The sequence below is a fragment of the Erythrolamprus reginae genome, chromosome 3 (assembly GCF_031021105.1).
Source record: "Erythrolamprus reginae isolate rEryReg1 chromosome 3, rEryReg1.hap1, whole genome shotgun sequence".
Taxonomy (NCBI): domain Eukaryota; kingdom Metazoa; phylum Chordata; class Lepidosauria; order Squamata; family Dipsadidae; genus Erythrolamprus; species Erythrolamprus reginae.
The window spans coordinates 222781458-222798196 of NC_091952.1; the positions used below are offsets into that span (position 1 = coordinate 222781458).

The following is a 16739-nucleotide window of genomic DNA, read 5'->3' on the forward strand; positions in this document are numbered from 1 at the left end:
TATGGATCATCGACATTGCAATCTGAAGAGACAGCAGAATTGAGGAAAAGCAGTTAGAGAAATTTGCAAAATACAAAGATCTAAATATTGAGCTGCAACGACTCTGGCATAAACTAGTGAAAGTGGTCCCAGTGGTCCTTGGCACGCTAGGTGCAGTGCCAAAAGATCTCAGTGGACATTTGAAAACCATCGGAATTGACAAAATCTCCATCTGTCAATTGCAGAAGTCCGCTTTACTGGGATCAGCACACATAATTCACCGTTACATCACACAGTCCTAGGTGCTTGGGAAGTGCCCGACTGGTGATGAAATATGAAATCCAACATAGTGATCTCATTTACTGTGCCATGTTGTTGTTGTTGTTGTTGTTGTTGTTGTTGATGATGATGATGATAATAATAATAACAATTTTATAAAATATAAACAATTGTTCCATATCTAATATCTGGATTTATATTGGTTAGCACTTTAGTGACAAATGGCAATCCCATATAATAATTCCAATTTGGAGTATTGGGAACAATGAATGCATATAGTCCCTAGAGTCCAACCTCTAGGAACCGTCTAGAAATTTGAACTGGATCATTTTATGGCATGCAAGGGCTGCTATACCAAAAGGGAGTTGAATCAAGGTAAGTAAGTGGATGGTAAATAAATTGCAGTGAACTGAAATTGAATTCAATGTCAACTATGATTAAATTGCTTAAACTCAAGTTATAATGATTGCCCCTTATATATATAATCTGGGATAGTAGATGTCAGCTGCATACTTCCAGATAGCCATTATTAGACGATACCTGAGTTAGACTTTCTCATTACTACAATCTAGTGGCAATTTTAAGGAGAAATTATAATTGCCATATGAAGTAAGTTTTGCTGACTTATTCAAAGAATAACATTTCTATCTAGTTAGGATCCAGGCTTTTGTAAACCAGGATGTGGGGCTAAGAACACATTTTGTTGGTTATGACCTATAAAGCCCTTCATGGCACCGGACCAGATTATCTCAGGGACCGCCTTCTGCTGCACGAATCCCAGCGACCAGTTAGGTCCCACAGAGTGGATCTTCTCCGGGTCCCGTCAACTAAACAATGCCGCTTGGCAGGACCCAGGGGAAGAGCCTTCTCTGTGGCGGCCCCGGCCCTCTGGAACCAACTCCCCCCAGATATTAGAATTGCCCCCACCCTCCTTGCCTTTCGTAAGCTACTTAAAACCCACCTCTGCCGTCAGGCATGGGGGAATTGAGATCCTCTTTCCCTCTAGGCCTTTACAATTCTATGCATGGTATGTATGTATGTATGTCTGGTTTTTATATTAATGGGTTTTTTAATCGTTTTTAGTATTAAATTACTATTGTACACTGTTTTATTGTTGCTGTTAGCCGCTTCGAGTCTCCGGAGAGGGGCGGCATACAAATCCAATAAATAAATAAATAAATAAATAAATTTTGCTTTCAGGTTTTGGCTTCTTAAGAGAATAACATCCCTAATAAATACTGACTTTATCTTTTGAATTCAGCAGAAACTATTTGTGCCAATTGTGATTTACAAAATTTAGATTTGATTTCAAATCCAGATTTATAATCTCTAAACAAATTATGATTTAGATGATAGCCAGATGGAGATTAAAAGTAAACATAGAACATTTACACTCTGGAACACTCCTCTATCCCGAAATGCCTACTACAATATATGATCTTTAAAGTATCTGTTGAAAATATATTCTTCACCAAAGCTTTCCCAATATAAAATGTGAAAATATTCCTTCCCACTGTTTTGTAAGGAATATGCTATATTTGTTATTGAATATGTAGTATTTTAGGGTATCATGATGATTAATGGTTTGAGATGCTTAGATCTAGGAAATGTTTAAAAAAAATAAAATAAATGTGTGCAACTGTATACAAGTAATTGAAATGGGAAATCAGTATGATTTGTTACTTAATTTCTTTGAAAACAATACATTTATTGTTATCATCTTTTCAATTCTATTTTAGATCTAAAGTTACACTTACAAACCACTGATTATGGAAACTTCTTGGCCAAGGAAACTGGTCCTCTTACTGTCTCTACAATTGATGACAAACTAAAACTCAAACTGCTGACGGAGTTTCAGTATTTTAGAAATCATGCCTTTGAACCGCTTTCAACTTTTCTAAATTACGTTACGTAAGTGAAGTTACTTCCTGAAATTGTGCTGGTGAGCTATGAAGAGCAGCTAAAATCTATATCGTCATAATATTGAAAAGTATGACATTTTTTAAAAAACATGAACAGATCTGGTGACTATGTGGTGGAAAACAACTAGAAAATTCTGGTGTTGTAGATTAGAGTAGGACACTCGAAAAACATTGCAAAAGATCATGGCAAAATCCTCCAGTCTGTTGCCCAGAAACCAGCAAGAACATGTTAATCTATTCATCAGAAGTTAGCCCAAGGAAAATTATTTTAGAATTTATTTTTTAAAAACTAGCTATCTCATGCATACATATTCTTAAATATACTGTTGCTGTTTAAATATTAGCCATAAAAATCCCCATATTATTCTTAGTCAAATCGCTTCACAAACGTTTTCTTCTTAGCTAGGTAGCATCACACTGTTGGAATGGTCAAGCAAAATACAGAATGTTTCCATCCAAACTAGTAGTTTTACTCATATTCCAGTTTAACATATAGAGTACATTATCAATAAACATTTAGCAATAGAGCATTTTTATGTTGCCACACAACAGCTAGATAGCCTTCTGTATCTCTTTGCTGTCATCTACTAGTCTTTGGATACCTTGATACTAAGCTGGATAGCCTTATTTAAAAATCAGAAACAGAACTGCAACATTTTTTCCCCACTAGAATTTATGTGTGTGTGTTATTACAGCAATATTTCCCTAAGTAGGAAAGATGAGTCATAAAAAACGCCAGACAGTTTTTAACCTTGTTGACCTTCCTTTCTTGGTAAAAACTGATTGAAATTTCATAACATAGAAATCACAGAGGTAGAAGAAAGCTTAGCACTCATCCTGTTCAATGCAGGATCTACTAGTATATCTCCGAGATATGACCGTCCACCCTGTAGCACGTAGACAGCATGCTAGGAAGCATTGTGAGCAAGTCTTATACTATGCCCTGTAAGCATTCACACGGTTGACTTAGCCTTTGCCTTGGCAGTTGTAACAAGACCTCAAAAGGAGCTAAAGGCCAACAAATCTCCTCTTTCATGCCAGGCATTGGCACCATGGATTGAGGTAGACATGCTAGGGATACTTGATCACTGCATTACTGTAATGTTCTGGGTACCTGATATGGCACTTTTAGATAATACAAGATGATGACCCAATTAAGAAATACAACATTTAGCTAACCAAGTAGACCAGTATTTTATATGTTTGGGGCCCAAGCAAGGATGGTAGTATTTCATTATTAACATTTACTACTCGCTGTTCCACTTTAAATTGAGATAAAATGTTTTATCATGTGTTATTGTTATTATTATGCACATATTAATTTTTATAACAATTAGTTACCATTGTTTTGTATTACTGCTGTAACCACTTCTGAATGCTATAAAAATGAGATAATAAACTATTAATTAATAGTTTCCATCTAAAAGTTAAAGATGCAAATGCTAGGCCAAGAGACTTTGTTCATACAGTGGTACCTCGAGATACGAGTTTAATTCGTTCCGGACCTGGGCTCTTAAGTCGAGCAGCTCTTATCTCGAACGACTTTTCCCCATAGGAATTAATGTAAATAATTTTAATTGGTTCCAGCCCTCAAAAAACTCACAAAGTTAGTCTAAATTATGCAGAAAGACATGTTTTTAATGAAGAAATGTACATGTACATATAAATGAATAATGAAGTTTCTTTCACTTAACTTGTAAACTTTCTTAAACTTTTAAATTTACATATGTTCAACTTCTCTGCCACCCAATCCTATAGGACAGAGGTCCCCAACCCTTTTTGCACCAGGGACCGGCTTTAAGCGATCAAGAGAGGAATGGGTGAATGAATGGACGGAGGGTGGGAAGGAAGGAAGGAAAGAGGGAAGGGACAGGAACAGAGGAAGGAAGCAAGGAAACTTATGAAAGGGGAGAGTAAGAGAGGAATGAGTGAAGGGAGGGAGGGAGGGAAGAAGGTGGGAAGGAGAAAGAAAAGAAGAAATAGAGGAAGGGAAGGTAAAAGAGAGAAAGAAAAAGAGCAAGCAAGCAAGCAAGCAAGCAAGCAAGCAAGCAAGCAAGCAAGCAAGAAAGAAAGAAAGAAAGAAAGAAAGAAAGAAAGAAAGAAAGAAAGAAAGAAAGAAAGAAAGGGGGAAGGGACAGGAACAGAGGAAGGAAGCAAGGAAACTTATGAAAGGGGAGAGTAAGAGAGGAATGAGTGAAGGGAGGGAGGGAAGAAGGTGGGAAGGAGAAAGAAAAGAAGAAATAGAGGAATGGAAGGTAAAACAGAGAAAGAAAAAGAGCAAGAAAGAAAGCTGCAAGCACCCCCCCGAGCCCCCCAGGCCGGCTGCAACCTTTTAAAACACGCGCGCCGCTTCGCAGCTGTCTCCTGAAGCCGAACGCGGAAGTTAGCGTTTGGCTTCAGGAGACAGCTCCTTGGCGCTTGTATCTCGAATTTGGGCTTGTAAGTAGAACAAAAATATCTCTCCCCTCCCAGCTCTTATCTCGAGTTGCTCTTAAGTAGAGCAGCTCTTATGTCGGGGTTCCACTGTATTTCATTTGGCAAAGTTGCTTCGAGATGCTAGCATTCTGGAAACTACTATATTTTTTGGAGTATAAGATGTACCACCACCACCCATAAAAGACGGTTGAAATTGTGCATCTTATACACTGAATACAGCCATTTTGGCCTCCAAAAGCCCCGCCTACAATTCCCAATTTTTGCAAAAAGGGGAGGTGCCTTCCCCCAGCCCCTAGGAGCACTCTACAGGCTCCCAAATCCTCTGCGGACCCCATTTTTGTAAAAAAAGAAGGTGAAAATGGGCCATTATTCACAAAAGCAGTGGTGTTTTTGCTTTCCCCCAAACCCCAAGAGCACTCTTCAGGCCTCCCAAACCCTCTGTGCACCCCATTTTTGTAAAAAATAGGTGAAAAATGGGCTATTTTTTGCAAAAATGGGACGTTTTTGCCCCCCCCCAACCCACAAGAGTACTCTGTAGGTTTCCCAAACCCTCTGTGTGCCCTGTTTTTTGCAAACATGGGTGAAAAACCTGTTCGGTTTTATTTATTTATTAGATTTGTATGCCGCCCCTCTCCACAGACTCGGGGTGACTCACTACAATAATAAAACAGTATACAATAAACAAATCTAATATTTAAAAAGTATCTAAAAACCCATTAATTTAAAACCATTCAACGCAAGCATACCATACATAAAACTATATAAGCCTGGGGGAAATGTATCAATTCTCCCATGCCTGATGGCAGAGGTGAGTTTTAAGAAGTTTGTGAAAGGCAAGGAGGATGGGGGCAATCCTAATCTCTGGGGGGAGCTGGTTCCAGATGGTCGGGGCCACCACAGAGAAGGCTCTTCCCCTGGTTCCCGCTAAACGACATTGTTTAGTCGACGGGATCCAGAGAAGGCCAACTCTGTGGGACCTAACCGGTCACTGGGATTCATGCAGCAGAAGGCGGCCTCGGAGATATTTTGGTCCGATGCCATGAAGGGCTTTATAGGTCATAACCAACACATTGAATTATGACCGGAAACTGATCAGCAACCAATGCAGACTGCGGAGTGTTGGTGTGACATGGGCATACCTGGGGAAGCCCATGATTGCTCTCGCAGCTGCATTTTGCACGATCTGAACTTTCCGAACACTTTTCAAAGGTAGCTCCATGTAGAGAGCGGGCTATACAGAGGGTTTGAGAGGCCTGCAAAATGCTCCTGGGGGCTGGGCGAAGGCAAAAACACTCCCATTTTTGTGAAAAACAGAGGGTTTGGAAGCTTGCAGAATGGTCCTGGGGGTAGTGGAGGACAAAAACTCCCCCTCCCTTACTTATCTCTTAGAAATCTTGGTGCGCCTTATACACCGGTGCGTCTTACAGTCCGAAAAATACGGTAAGTAGAGCCAACCTTGATAAATTACTTGAATGGAGAACTATCTAGGAATTCCATAGCTATTTGATAGACAGAAAATAAATAAAAGCTATGACAAAGGAAAGACATTTTTATAACATTGCCAAATTCAAATCACCACCAAGTTCAAATCAGATTGCCTTTATGCTAGATTTTTTATTATGATGCTATGCATCCACAAGAATTCTGGGAGATATGGCAATCTGCGAAGACATTTCTAAAGCCTCTGTTTTCTTATTTATCTATTTTAATTAACAGATGCAGAGATGGATCTACAATGTCTTCTAAAGACCTTTCCTTGAAAAACAGTGTGACTGATTTTAGCTTATATACATTCCCCTTAGGCAGCTAATTTTGATGCTTAAAAAAGAACAATGATGTGTTAGTTGTGTTCATTATTGCTACATCTTCACAGCATAGAAGGTTTTTTGTTCTCCTCAAATGTCAGAGTAACTGAGTGACTTTGAGTAACATGCACTTAGACTGGAGACTGGGAGTCATCTGTCATTATCTTAGGCAACAACATGACTTTGTCTTCTGAATTGCCACCAATGTTTTGGGTTCCTTTGCTGAAAATGCCTATTGAGATAGAGTGATTTAGAACCTAACTCCCTTCTGATTCTATCAAAGTAAAATCTGTAACAAGCCTACAAGATCAACAAGTGGCGTTCATAAGCATGCTTACCGTCCCTGTCCAATTGTTTCCTCTTATCAGTACCCTTCTTATGTATATAAACAATGTTATATATGGCATCGGACCAGAATATCTCCAGGACCGCCTTCTGCCGCACAAATCCCAGCAACCAGTTAGGTCCCACAGAGTTGGCCTTCTCCATGTCCCATCGACTAAACCAGAGGTCCCCAACCTTTTTTGCACCAGGGACCGGCTTTCAGCTAGACCAGTTTTCCATGGCCCGGTGGGGGGGGGGAGCTAGCTGTCAGCGGCGCCGTAAAAGGGGCGATCAAGAGAGGAATGGGTGAATGAATGGACGGAGGGTGGGAAGGAAGGAAGGAAAGAGGGAAGGTACAGGAATAGAAGAAGGGTGCAAAGAAGCAAAGAAAGGTGTGAAAGGGGAGAGTAAGAGAGGAAGGAGTGAAAGAAGGGAATGAGGGAGGAAAGAAGGGAGGAAGGAAAAGGAAAGCAAGAAATGGAGGGAGGAAAGGAAGGGAGGAAAGGAAGGAAGGAAGGAAGGAAGAAGGAAAGAGGGAAGGGACAGGAACAGAGGAAGGAAGCAAGGAAACTTATGAAAGGGGAGAGTAAGAGAGGAAGGACTGGAGGGAGGGAGGGAAGAAGGTAGGAAGGAGAAAGAAAAGAAATAGAGGAAGGAAAGGTAAAAGAGAGAAAGAAAAAGAGCAAGAAAGAAAGAAAGAGAAAGAAAGAAAGAAAGGCAACTTCAAAGAAAGGCTCACTGAGCATCTCTCACTCTCTCTCTCTTTCTATCCCTCTTTCTTTCTTTCTCTTCCTTTCTCTCTCTCCTCTTCCTTTATCTCCTCTTTCTCTCCCCCCTCTCTCCCCCTTTCCCTCTCTCTTTCTCTCTCCCTCTCTTGCTATCTCTCCCCCCTTTCCCTCTTTCTCCCTCTCTTTCTCTCTCTCCCCCCTCTCTCTTTCTCTCTCTCTCCCCCCCTCTTTCTCTCTCTTCTTCTCACTTTCTCTCTCTTGTTTTCTTTCTGTCTCTTTTGCTTTCTCTCTCTCTCACTCTTTCTCTCTTGTTTTGTTTCTCACGCTCTTTCTCTCTCTTGTTCTCTCTCTCTTGCTATCTCTTTCTCTCCCCCCCTTTCTCTCACTCTCTGTTTCTCACTTTCTCTCTATCTTGCTGTCTGTTGCTTTCACTCACTCTCGTTCTCTCTCCGTTCTTCTCAGCGGTGACGCGCGCACGCCCTGCCCGCCTCACATTTGCCGAGAGGACTTTCGCCCCGGGCTCCCAGCAAGGGGGTTTGCATGAGAGGCGGGGCCGGCGGAAGGTGATATTCAATGTCGGGGGCGCACGGGTGGTTTTGCGCGCGCTCCCTATCTCCCTGCTAGCCCACTCGGAATACGTATTCAAAATAAGAAAAGCCTTTGCCGGCGAAGGCTTTTCTTATTTTGAATACAGTATTCCGAGTGGGCTAGCAGGGAGATAGGGAGCGCGCGCAAAACCACCCGTGCGCCCCCGACATTGAATATCACCTTCCGCCGGCCCCGCCTCTCATGCAGCCCCCTTGCTGAGAGCCCGGGGCGAAAGTCCTCTCGGCAAATGTGAGGCGGGCAGGGCGTGCGTTCCGGGTGCGGGAGGAGCTGCGGTGAAAGGCAGGAGGTGGCAGAGGAGCAGAGGGGGCAAATCGGGCGGGCGGTGGGCAGCGCGGAAAGGCCGAGGGGGCCCTGGCGCCGCGGACCGGCTGAAAACCCCCAACGGCCCAGTCCCGGTCCGCGGACCGGCGGTTGGAGACCCCTGGACTAAACAATGTCGTCTGGCAGGACCCAGGGGAAGAGCCTTCTCTGTGGCGGCCCCGACTCTCTGGAACCAGCTCCCCCCAGATATCAGAGTTGCCCCCACCCTCCTTGCCTTTTGCAAGCTCCTTAAAACCCACCTCTGTCATCAGACATGGGGGAATTGAAATTTTTTCCTTCCCCCCTAGGCTTATAGAATTTATACATGGTATGCTTGTATGTATGATTGGTTCTTGAAATTGGGGTTTTTTAGATTGTTTTTAATATTAGATTTGTTTACAGTGTCTTTTTTATTGTTGTTAGCCACCCCAAGTCTTCGGAGAGGGGCGGCATACAAATCAAATAAATAAATAAATAAATAAATAAATAAATAAATAAATAAATAAATAATAATAAATAAATAAATAAATAAATATGCACATTACAAATACATACTTGACAAAATAAATAAAAAATAATGATAATTGTGTGTACAGAAAAACAACATGTTATTTCATGTGATAACATTTGCATACTTTTAAGGAAATAAATTTATAGCAAATGATTCCCATAGTCCAGTGGTGACGAACCTATAGCACACAAATGCCACAGGTGGCGCACAGAGCCATATCTAAGGGCACGCGAGGCATTGCTCTACGTCAGCTCTGCTTTTTGTGCTTTTTTTCGGACATTTTCGCTCTCCCCAGGCTTCAGGAAAAGGGCCTACCTGCCCAACCAGAAGTTAGTTTATGAACTTCCATTTGGTCCATTTTTCACATGAACCCTGGGGAAAGCGAAAAAAAGTCTAATGGGCCTACCAGAAGTCCAGAGGCTTCAATGAGGTCTGAGAAAACATGCTCAAGGGGGAGCATGGGGATTGTGTGCATGCGTGAGGAAGGGCATTGCATTGTGGATGTGGGCACTGGCGCACACGCTATGGTGCGTGCGTGCACTCCTTTCGCATCCGAGCCAAAAAAGGTTCACCGCTGTTGCTGCTGTTGTGTGGTGAATAAATTCTATGCCTTTTGAATAAATTTAAATAGAAATGGAGCATGTTAAGCACTTTCAAGCTCCATTGAAATAAATGACTGCTGTCCAAAAATATGTGTTTTGTGTGAAAGAGAATGATGTAATGCTCATTCAAAGAAAAACAATATAAATTACTTGATAGGATCGTTTAATACACTAATGCGGAGCCTCAAAACACGCGGACAAGTCATTTGTTAGTAATTGATTTTTTTTTCCTGATTTGCAGTAAATAAAATTCACTATAAAATTCAGTTGGGTGACCTTGGGCAAGTCACTTTCTCTCAGTCCAACCCACCTCACAGGGCTGTTGTTATGAAGAAAATAGGATGAGGAAGTTGTATTGGATTTATTCACCAATTTGAGTTAATATAATATCATAAAAAGTGAGATGCATAAATTAAAATATTCCATGTGTTTTAATATGCTTGCTGGGATGCCAATGTAATTTTGGACTCGATATTCTGCTTTAGTGGAAGTAGATTTTATTGTATTTTTGCAACTTGCTGAGTGTGTGTTTGGGAGTCAGCAATATATAGTTCTGCAATTAAATAAATGTATTTTAATTGATAATTCATTTCTTAGAATGTAATGATTAGTGATGGGCGAACTGAACCCGCACAATTCGGGTCCGTACCAAATTTTGCGGTGTTCGGTATGCTGAACACGAACACGAATTTTTTTCAAACTTCGGGCAAAGTTCGGGGTCGTGTTCAGTGTTCAGAGCTTTGAAGTCACCGGCAGGTTGCTAAGGACGCCAAGGTGATCACTTCCTGGATTCCATGGAATCCAGGAAGTGATCACCTTGGCGTCCTTAGCAACCTGCCGGTGATGTCAAAGCTCCGCCCCCGGAATCTCTTCGTGGGAGGGATTCCCCGTACGGGTTCGAGTTCGGGTTTGGTTCGGGTTTGGCCAAATTTTGCGTAAAGTTCGTCCGAACTTGCCGAACCCGAACACCGTTGGGTTCGCCCATCACTAGTAATGATAAGTCCCTAACATCACCAATCTAGCCTTCTTGTCCTATGTAAAAATGGGAAAGTCTGCATACATCTTCTTTATAAAATGTATTAATTAAGAGCCGGGATGGCATAGCAGGTAGAATGCTGTACTTCAGGCCACTGAAGCTGACTGTAGATCTGTAGGTCAGCGGTTCAAATCCTATCACTGGCTCAAGGTTGACTCAGCCTTCTATCCTCCCAAGGTGGGTAAAATGAGGACCCGGATTGTGGGGGCAATAGGCTGGCTCTGTTCAAAAGTGCTATTGCTAACATGTTGTAAGCCGCCCTGAGTCTAAGGAGAAGGGCGACATAAAAATTAAATGAATGAATGAATGAATGAATGAATAAATAAATAACTTTAAGAGGAAAAATTAAATATTTAACCCAAATGACTTAGCACCCAGAGAAGAAGAAGGCAGAGATGTGTCTTCAGACACATTGCTATGTGACTTATTAATAAGAGTCAGTAGCATGTGTCTCCTATTTATCAATATAAAGTAACATTCTTTTCCTAGACCTATTCCAAGTACTGTCATCCCAGTTGCTACCCTGTTTCCCCAATAGTAAGACACCCCCGATTGTAAGACGTATCGGGGGTTTCAGGGGGGTCGGCTAATATAAGCCGTACCCTGAAAGTAAGACATATGTCTTACTTTCAGGGAAACACGGGGGTATTGCCGGGGGGGGAGCCCGATGATGTCGCTTCCAAGCTCCCCGCGCGCCCCTCGCCTTCGCCTCACCGCGGCGCCACCGCCTCTTCCCTGGCTTGGCAAAGCAAAGGACGGCGCTGGTCCGAAGCGAGCCAAGCGGGCGGCGGCTTGCAGCGAAGGCGCTCGTCCCAGCAACCGAGTCCTGCCGAGGCTTGGCTGCAAGCGGCCAGCGAGGCCGACCAGCTCCGAGGCGAGCGGCCGGAGCTGCGCCCTCCTTCGCCCGCCTCCTTTCCGGCAGGCAGGTGGGGCTGCCCAACTGCGCAGAGCGGCTCCTCCCCTCCAGACACACGCTTCCCCGACACACGTCTGTGGCTCCACGCGTGTACGCCGCTTGGAGCCCTGAGGTTGAACTTGGAAAAGGGCTCACGAGGCTCCTGTCCCGTGGCTGCCCTTCTGGACTCTGGGGAGATGCCTTCGGGAATGCGACCCTTTCAATTTTTTTCCAATGTAAGACATACCCCGAAAGTAAGACGTAGTGGGGCTTTTGGGGGTAAAAAGAAAGTAAGACACTGTCTTATTTTCGGGGAAACACGGTAGGACCAGGATTGGTAAGAGTTGTGGTCCAAAATATTTGGAGGTTGTAAATTTCAGAATGGCTGATAAGAGAGACGAGGAAGAATGAGGATTACAAAATCCACATGTAGATAATGAAATGTAAAAAGAGTTGAACTTTTCCCACTTCTTAATGTGCTACGCTCTGCAAAACAGATTTCTTTTAGATGATATTGTCATTTTGTTTAATGTAGCATGCATTGTGAACAAAATTTTATTTCCATTTTATCATATGATCCCTGCTTAGAGGAAAATTAACGTTCTGCTACAAAGCCCAAGATATTAGATTTAACATTAACTTGATTCTTGGATTTTAAAATATTTTTCAGAGAATGCAATAAAACCTTTTGACTGATTTATCTTATCATACTAGGTATAGTTATATGATTGATAATGTGATTCTCCTGATTACTGGTACTTTGCGCCAAAGACCCATAGATGAATTGGTTCTTAAGTGCCATCCTTTGGGCAACTTCGAGCAAATGGAAGCTGTCAGCATTGCTCCAAACCCTGCAGAGCTCTTCAATGCAATCTTGGTGGACACACCATTAGGTACGTCGCTCAATCTTGTCATAGATTTCTAAGTATGTTCCCACGGAAGAGAACATTTCCTATTATAACTTCTTCCTTAAAAAAAATGTGGCACATCAAAATGAACATCACTGATTAAGCTCTGATTTACTTGGTGATTACTGCTCATATATCATTTTAGTGCTGGGAAAGCAAAAATATTCAATAGTTTTTACACATCCTTTAGCTAAGTAGATCACACGGTATAACCCTTGGCACGAAAACTTGCTTTTTATGCATTTATTTTATTATAGTAAATCAGTTAAAAGGAGAAAAATACAAACAATATCCAAGATTTCAAATCTGATATACATATACCAGCCACGGAACTTGAACTTGAAAACTTTTCTATCACTTTTCCTAACCCGTTCTGCAATAATATCCATAATTTGAGAATTATATAGGTTTCTTAGAGACAACTATATTCAGATTCTGTTTTTGGAATTGGCAATGTGCTGCCAATACCCTAGTTTCTGTGATGGTGAACCTATGGCATGTGTGCCCAAAGTGGCACACTTAGCCATGTTGCCTGCCACAAGCGGCATCACCCGTTCCTTTTCAGGGTTTCTGGCAAGCATGCATATGAAGTGATCAGCTAGCCTTCCTGCGTGTGGCAGTGCTGGAAACTGGAAAAGCTGGTCTTTCTTTTTGCTGTGTGAACATACATGCTGGCCAGCTAATCAAAGATGACTCAGCCTTCCATCCTTTCGAGGTGGGTAAAATGAGGATCCGGATTGTGGGGGCAATAGGCTGGCTCTGTTAAAAAGTGCTATTGCTAACATGTTGTAAGCCGCCCTGAGTCTAAGGAGAAGGGCGGCATAAAAATCGAATAAATAAATAATTGATGTTTGTGCATGCGTGCCAGAAACCTGGAAGAGGAACGGGCAATGCCGTGCGTACCAGGCAACATGGCTATGTGTGCCATTTCAGGCATGCATGCCATAGGTTTGCCATCACAGGGTTGGGTGTTTGTAGCACATTGCCAATTCCAGAAACAGGGTCTGAATATAGTTGTCTTTAAGAAACCTAGAAGACTAGTTGGCTGCATGTGCATGCCGGAAACCAGAAGTTCATTTTCAGGCACGCATATACGCCCTGGGCAGCTTCTCTTCTGGGTTGTGGCCCAGATGAGCATGCACATGCGCATGCTCCCTTTTGGGCACTCAGAGTGCTGAAAAGGTTCACAATCACTGTCCTAGCCACTATAAAATGTATCACTTTCCTTATATCAATGTCATCATTAACAACAACAAGAGCCAACCATAGTGAGCTAGTATTTCAGAAAGGCATCCCAGGAAGCTATGGCTATCATTTGCAATTTTAATTTTGACACAATTCTTCTGGGAATTTAATATTAACATTTCTCCATAATCATGTCGCTTTTCTATTTTCTCTTCTATTTTTTCATAATTAGAAAAACTGCTTAACATTTGAACCTGTTTTTAAAAATGTAATAAAGGAACTTTTTTTTGAAATTTGGTCTATAGTTTAAATATTATTCTTTACAGCTGCTTTTTTTCAAGACTGCATATCTGAAAATGACCTGGATGAAATGAATATTGAACTCATGCGCAACAAACTATACAAGGTAAACCCCACTTGAATTCTGTTGAATTCTCTTGCGAAGAGAAATCTATACAAATTAAGAATACTAAAATAAGTGGTAGATTTATCACCGGTATAATATAAATATAGGTAAAAGATTACAAATAAAATAGATGTATATATTACTGGCATTGGCAAAAAAACCCAAAGATACTTTGTGTTCTGTCTGGGTTCCCCCAGACCTCAACACCAACTGGAAAAAACAGCCAGACACTCTGGTAAAAGCCAAAAGTATTTTATAACTGGAAAAAATAAGCACAGAGGAAAACCTGTTCTTCCCAACAGACAGGATATAATACGGTACAACAGGGTCCTGATGTCCAGTCAATACAGCAAGCTTCTTGCTGGCACCCCCCCCCTCAAGGTTTCAATAGTCAAAGGCACAAACCAGGATTCCAAGACGCCAAAGTTCACAGTCAGGTCCCACGACTCTCAAAGATAAAACTCCACAAGCCAGGAAGGGTGGGTCTGCCTTTTAGCCTTTCCCAAGAGCACCACACCCAAACCCAGCTGTTGCCACTTTAATGCTGAAAGTATTTAGCCAATTGATTCCGTCTCTGAGTAGCTCTTCGTTGTCGCAGATCAATTATGGCTTGTGCACTTTCCTCTAAGGAATCCAGGCTGCTTGCTGGGGAGAGATCCCCCTGGTGGGACTCTGGCTGTCCTCCCTCTTCTTCAGCCTGGGATTCCTCCTCCTCGTCTGTCTGCACCTCCTGTTCCTCAGCCTCTCCCTATGAGCTGGAAACCGACAGAAGGTCAGCCGTTCCCGGAGGGGCCTCAGACGGAACCACAACACCTTGTGACTTCTGTTCCACTTTATGACATTATCTGTCACACAAAAAGCCATTCAGTTCAAGAATAGGATCCAACATATAGAATTTAGGCAAGGACATGTGGAGAAGACAGAATGAGTATGTCTTTGGTCTAATGTATATCATATTTTTCTGACTTCATTTAAACACCCAAGAATGTCAGCTGCCTTTTGGGGAGAAAACCCTCAAACACCTTTGCATCAAGCATGACTTGGATGATTGAGAATAACTTATTCTTATCCCTATACCAAAGGTTTTACTACCACACTGTGGGAGTGGCTTATGCAGGATGCCCATGTCACACCAACACTCCGCAGTCTGCACTGGTTGCCGATCAATTTCCGGTCACAATTCAAAGTGTTGGTTTTGACATATAAAGCCCTTCATGGCATCGGACCAGAATATCACCGGGACCGCCTTCTGCTGCACGAATCCCAGCGACCTATTAAGTCCCACAGAGTTGGCCTTCTCCAGGTCCCGTCGACTAAACAATGTCGTCTGGCGGGTCCCAGGGGAAGAGCCTTCTCTGTGGCGGCCCCGACCCTCTGGAACCAGCTCCCTCCAGTGATTAGAACCGCCCCCACCCTCCTTGTCTTTCGTAAACTCCTTAAAACCCACCTCTGCCTTCAGGCATGGGGGAATTGAGGCACACCTCCCCCCCAGGCCTATACAATTTATGTATGGTATGTTTGTGTGTATGTCTGTTTCAATAATGGGGTTTTTAAAAGTTTTTAAATTTATTAGATTTGTTATGAATTGTTTCATTGTATGCTCTGAGCCGCCCCGAGTCTACGGAGAGGGGCGGCATACAAATGAATGAATGAATGAATGAATGAATGAATGAATGAATGAATAAATGAATTTTCTTTCATCTTTCAGTGCAAATTGGGTGGTCTGGGGTGGAGCTCCATTTTTGCTACCCCAATGCGTTCCATCCTGTCCGGGCAGCAGCCCACCCCTGCCTATGTCTTGCTTCTCAAATCATATCCAAGATTGCTAGCAGCAATCACATCAAATCAAATAGAAAGTAGACCAGAGAGATGCATCCAGTTCTCTTCAGTGTCTTGTTCTACAAAAATCTTTTTGAGTTATAAGTTTAATGGTAGGAGAAACACATTCACCCTACTTTCATTCTGCAGTAAACAATATAACGCATTCATAGTTTTCCCATTGTCCCGGACTTGCATCAAAATTAAAAACTCCGGTTAAATCATATTTGAAATCTTTCAAAGAGTGTTTTTCAAAGATATTGTTAATTTTCTGTTCTATTTCCTAGTCCTATCTTGAGGCCTTTTATGCATTCTGCAAAAAAGAAGATGGCACTACAGCAGATATAATGTGTCCCATTTTAGAGGTAAGAAAAAATTAATATTTCTTCTTCAGATCTCATCTCTCACCTTAGCTATCCTAGAACATAGAGTAGGGTTGGAAGGAGCCTTGGAGGTATTCTTGTCCAACACCCTGCCCATGGCAGGAGAGTCTATACCAGTGTTTTCCAACCTTGGCAACTTGAAGATATTTGGACTTCAATTCTCAGAATTCAAGTTGCCAAGGTTGGGAAACACTGGTCTATACCAATGATGTCGAACCTTTTTTTCCTTGGGTGCTGAAAGAGCATGCGCGTATGCAAGTGTCCACACCCACAATCACCTTTCTCAAAAAGGCACTTATCACTTCCTGAACTGCATTTCTTTTGAATAAGTAAGGTTTGAAATATTTCATTGATAAAAGTATAGATATTTCTGCACAGAACTAACTTTATTTCTGCTCTTTCAATTCTTCCTTTGGAATATGTTACATTACTAAGAAATAATGTGAGTTCCCAGTTGGGTGGAAAAGGTATTTACCTAATTTTATATTATTGACAAAGTATTAGGGTTAGGGCAGAAAGCTTAACTAGGTGAAAAAACCCCACAATTTTAAAAACTCAATATTGCCAAGCCAGAGAGGATTTCAGTAGATTGCTAATACTAAGCGTAACAGTT

The 16739-nt window shown here is 42.1% G+C and overlaps 1 protein-coding gene across 3 annotated transcripts in view; it reads left to right on the plus strand.

Moving 5' to 3' along the window:
- Positions 1 to 16739, plus strand: part of ATP6V0D2 (ATPase H+ transporting V0 subunit d2) — a 38539-nt gene that overhangs the window by 16385 nt on the left and 5415 nt on the right. For 2 of the 3 annotated variants that reach the window (XM_070748008.1, XM_070748006.1), the window contains exons 2-5: positions 1998 to 2169; positions 12141 to 12319; positions 13846 to 13925; positions 16031 to 16108. In XM_070748008.1, the coding sequence (XP_070604109.1) occupies positions 1998 to 2169; positions 12141 to 12319; positions 13846 to 13925; positions 16031 to 16108 (509 nt within the window). Of the gene's footprint in view, positions 1 to 465; positions 634 to 1997; positions 2170 to 12140; positions 12320 to 13845; positions 13926 to 16030; positions 16109 to 16739 lie in introns of all 3 variants that reach the window. The other variant, XM_070748007.1, reaches the window with a different exon arrangement.